Consider the following 3,595-nt stretch of genomic DNA (forward strand, 5'->3'; position numbering starts at 1 on the left):
GCAGGTATGGAAGTATTTTGTGTTTCTGTTGACCTTTGGACAGGACAGAAAAAGGCAAGGCTGAACTGGATGGGGCATTCTGTCAGGAGGTGGGAGGCAATGCTTACAGCAAGGAAATCGTAGTTAACCAAAAGGAGTTGAATTCCAGTGGAGGTGAGATGGGAAGACTAAGTAGCAAAGGAAATTTCTGCTGTGGAAATGGTTGTTTTGATGGGTTGTCGGGGTTACTCTCCCCCCTGTGTCTCTGCAGCATGGGCTTAGGGCAAGGGTAACGAGCTGGTACCCACCATAGCTCTTGCCTTTAGAGTCACCTCGATGCGACTGGCTTATCAGGAACTGCAGCTCGATCGGAAGAAGGAAGAGAAGAAACTTCAGAACCTTGAAGGGAAGAAGCGTGAACAAGCAGAGAGGCTGGGCATGGGCTTGGTGACCAGAAGGTACTTGGCTGTGGATGGCACAGGACAGACAAGTGCTTTGGAATCATCCTTCTCTAGAAAGTTCCCTGAAGTATCTTGCTGCTCTTGTAACAGATAAGGAGCTGATTCAAAGCGCTTATATGCTGGACTATGTATAAAAATGCTTCAGGCCCCAGAAGGAGTGGGCATTCTCTTCAGAGGTTCTGGTTCTCATTTGAGCTTTTCCTGTGGCCTGTCAGTGTCTAGCCGTAGAGCCGTGCTGCTTGACAGATGTCCCCCTCTAGTGTATTTCCCTTAAGAAGGTAGCTCAAAGCTTATGAGGGAGTCAGGATAAGCTAGAGAGGTGGTGGGGGCTGGCATCCCATAACTCTGCCTCAAGACTTGTGGCACCTGCCCTGCCTGTGAAGGCCAGATTCAGTTTTGAGGCAGACTGGCTGTAGGGGCTGGATGCTGTCAGACCTGTCAGCCCTGACTTCCTGTTTGTTGTGCTAGTTCTGTTTCACACTCAGTGATGTCTGAGATGCAAGTAATTGAGCAGGAGACACCGCTGGCTGCAAAATCTTCCCGCTCCCAGTTGGACTTGTTTGAAGATGCTGGAGGCTTCACATCTGGACCTCCCAAGTAAGACTCAGCTTCAGTGTAGTCTTTGGTTTCTTTCTGAATGTAATGTCTGGCCTAATTACCTATTACTGGTACCTAGGTACAAATACAGCCCCTTCTCATTTGAAGATGCCTTTGGCTCACGATGGGAAACGGACTCATCGTGGGGTATGGACAAAGAAGAGGAACCTGAGGTGACAATTTCCAGTATTCGGCCAGTCTCAGAAAGGTAAAGTGCCTGCCACTGCTACTGCACCTTCCTTGTGTGTGGGACAAGAGCTGTGAGGAGAAATACTGCATTGTGACAGGAGCCTTGTGCTGCAGAAGATAACTTGCATGGACAAGCCCAAGAAAAATGTCCTTCAGTGAAAGAGGCTTGGGCAGTTCTTAGTCTTTTGTGTCCCTAAGTCTGATACAGCCTTATGGTCATCAAGGTGCAGGCTGTCCTGAGGTGGGGCGAGAAGAACCTTAGTGGTGGCTACCTCTGAAGATTTGTTTCTTTTGATCAGATGAGACCTGAGAGAGAGGTCTGTTTCTTTACTGTGTTGTTGAGCTAAAGCTGAGATGCCTGCTCTCCTGTGTCCTCAGGCCCACAAGCAGGCGGGAGGCAGACAGCAGGCCCTCCGCTGTGGAGTCCAACGAAGCCCGGCAGAAGTTTGCAGGGGCTAAAGCCATCTCTTCAGATATGTTCTTTGGGCGTGAGGCAGATGCTGAGGTAGATGCATTCTGCAGTGCTTGAGCTGGTACAGCTCTGGCTACATCTCCTGTTTGCTCAGGTCTGACGTTGTTCCCTCCCTTTATAACCGTTCTGCTTTGTTTTCTGCTGCAGTATGAAGCCAGATCCCGTCTGCAGCAGCTCTCGGGCAGCAGCGCCATCAGCTCTGCAGACCTGTTTGGAGAGGCTGAGAACGTGCACTCGGGTTAGTGCTCAGCGGGTTCTGGGAGGGGGCAGCTTTGGAGCACCAAGACTGGAGGGGGTCGTGGTGTTCTCTGAAGCTGGGAGACTCTGGCCTAACTCCTGCTGGTTCTCATAGGTGGCGTGTCAATTGGGAATGTCCTGCCTGCAGCTGACATTGCACAGTTCAAGCAAGGGGTGAAATCAGTTGCTGGCAAGATGGCTGTCCTAGCCAATGGAGTGATGAACTCCCTCCAGGTGAGGTTACACTGTGGCACCTTCAGATAGGTTACAGTCGTGCTCAGGGACTTTCACCATAGTCTTCTGCTGTAATTATCATTGTCTTTTCAAATTATGTGGAATGTGCCAGGTAGACCTGTCTTTTGTCACTGACGACTACACTACAATAGCTGAGCATTTCATGTGGCAGTTGAATTCTGCTTGGCCAAACTTACTCTCCTGATGGACAGGACACCTTGTTATGTCAGATATGCCTGTTCCCACAAATGCCAGGTAGAAATTAAAAAGTTATGGCCATTTTACTTCCTGCCTTTGCATGGTGTCCTGTAATCTCCTCAGTCTACATTCCGCTCCCAAACACATGAAGACCTTGTTACCTGTCTCTGGAGTTTGCATGAAGTGTTGTAGCTCATGTCTTGGTGTGTTTCCTCCCCAGGATCGATACGGCTCATATTGATGACCCAGGGACTGCAACTCACAGGGAAGCCAGCGAGAAGCACAGATGCCACCTTTGTCTGGAGCAAACTCTGCAGGATTGTCTTAGGCTGGGGAGGGTGGGGAGGGGAGAATGTAAGCAGAGGGTGTCAGGACGTGGCTGTGCCCAGGATGCTTTCCAAATATCTCTGGATTCCACTCTATTAAAATTCAATGTGCCCTCATGCCCACTGCTATCTACTAGCCAGTGGAGACAGGCCTTCCTATAAGGTTCATCTCACTGCTGTAAAAGATACGACAGGAACTCCTGGGCTGCCCTCATCAGTGCTTCTGTCACTCTTGGCCCGTACTTTAGCTCACCAAGTGATGGAGGAAAGGGGAATGCTATTTTTCTGAACATCACGTTACCTGGTTCCCATGGACTTTGCTGGTTTTTTGTTCTGCTCAGTGCTCCCAATCCATGATATGTGGAGTCTTCTGTATTTGCCAGGTCTGACTTTTACCATGGGATAATTCTTTTTACTGTCTTGTAAACCAGCATATATTGATGCAGGAGAAAAAAAATCAAAGCAAAGATTATTTTTTTAGCTTCTAATTATATCATCAGCAAAAAAGGCCCAGGTAAAGAACTACTACAGTAAAGATATTTACTGGATCCCTGGTTATTTTGTTGCCCAGCTGTGGACTGAGATCAAAGTCCTGATCCTTGGCTGTCACCATGAGGTGAAGTTCTGAAGTGCAGCAGTGAGTGAGGACTCATTTTCGTCCTGTGCAACTTGGCTCTGCTCCTGATTCTGTTTTTAACAAGAGCATGTTTTTCTCTTGCTTGGACTATGGCATTGGTGTCTGGGTAGTATGAAAAATAAAAAAAGGGGGTGGGGGGGGGAAGAGGGAAGAGCTCACTACACTGTATTAGCAAAAAGAGAGCCTGGGGCTCTTTGTACCCCCCTTCTGGGGCTGTGCACAGGCTTTTAACGCCCCCGCCGGAGGGGGGTCGGGACAAGCACGG

The 3,595-nt window shown here is 49.0% G+C and overlaps 1 protein-coding gene across 1 annotated transcript in view; it reads left to right on the top strand.

Annotated features, from left to right (window-relative positions):
- The window catches only part of ARFGAP2 (ADP-ribosylation factor GTPase activating protein 2), a 9,232-nt gene extending 6,019 nt beyond the window's left edge, over nucleotides 1-3,213 (top strand). Inside the window, exons 9-15 of the mRNA XM_009999544.1 lie at nucleotides 306-437; nucleotides 909-1,037; nucleotides 1,117-1,245; nucleotides 1,605-1,731; nucleotides 1,846-1,936; nucleotides 2,051-2,169; nucleotides 2,588-3,213. Of these exons, the coding sequence (XP_009997846.1) occupies nucleotides 306-437; nucleotides 909-1,037; nucleotides 1,117-1,245; nucleotides 1,605-1,731; nucleotides 1,846-1,936; nucleotides 2,051-2,169; nucleotides 2,588-2,608 (748 nt within the window). The 3' untranslated portion in view covers nucleotides 2,609-3,213. The remainder of the gene's footprint in view (nucleotides 1-305; nucleotides 438-908; nucleotides 1,038-1,116; nucleotides 1,246-1,604; nucleotides 1,732-1,845; nucleotides 1,937-2,050; nucleotides 2,170-2,587) is intronic.
- Nucleotides 3,214-3,595: the final 382 nt, after the last annotated feature.

This window comes from Chaetura pelagica, unplaced genomic scaffold (assembly GCF_000747805.2).
Source record: "Chaetura pelagica isolate M959 unplaced genomic scaffold, ChaPel_1.0 scaffold55, whole genome shotgun sequence".
Taxonomy (NCBI): Eukaryota; Metazoa; Chordata; class Aves; order Apodiformes; family Apodidae; genus Chaetura; species Chaetura pelagica.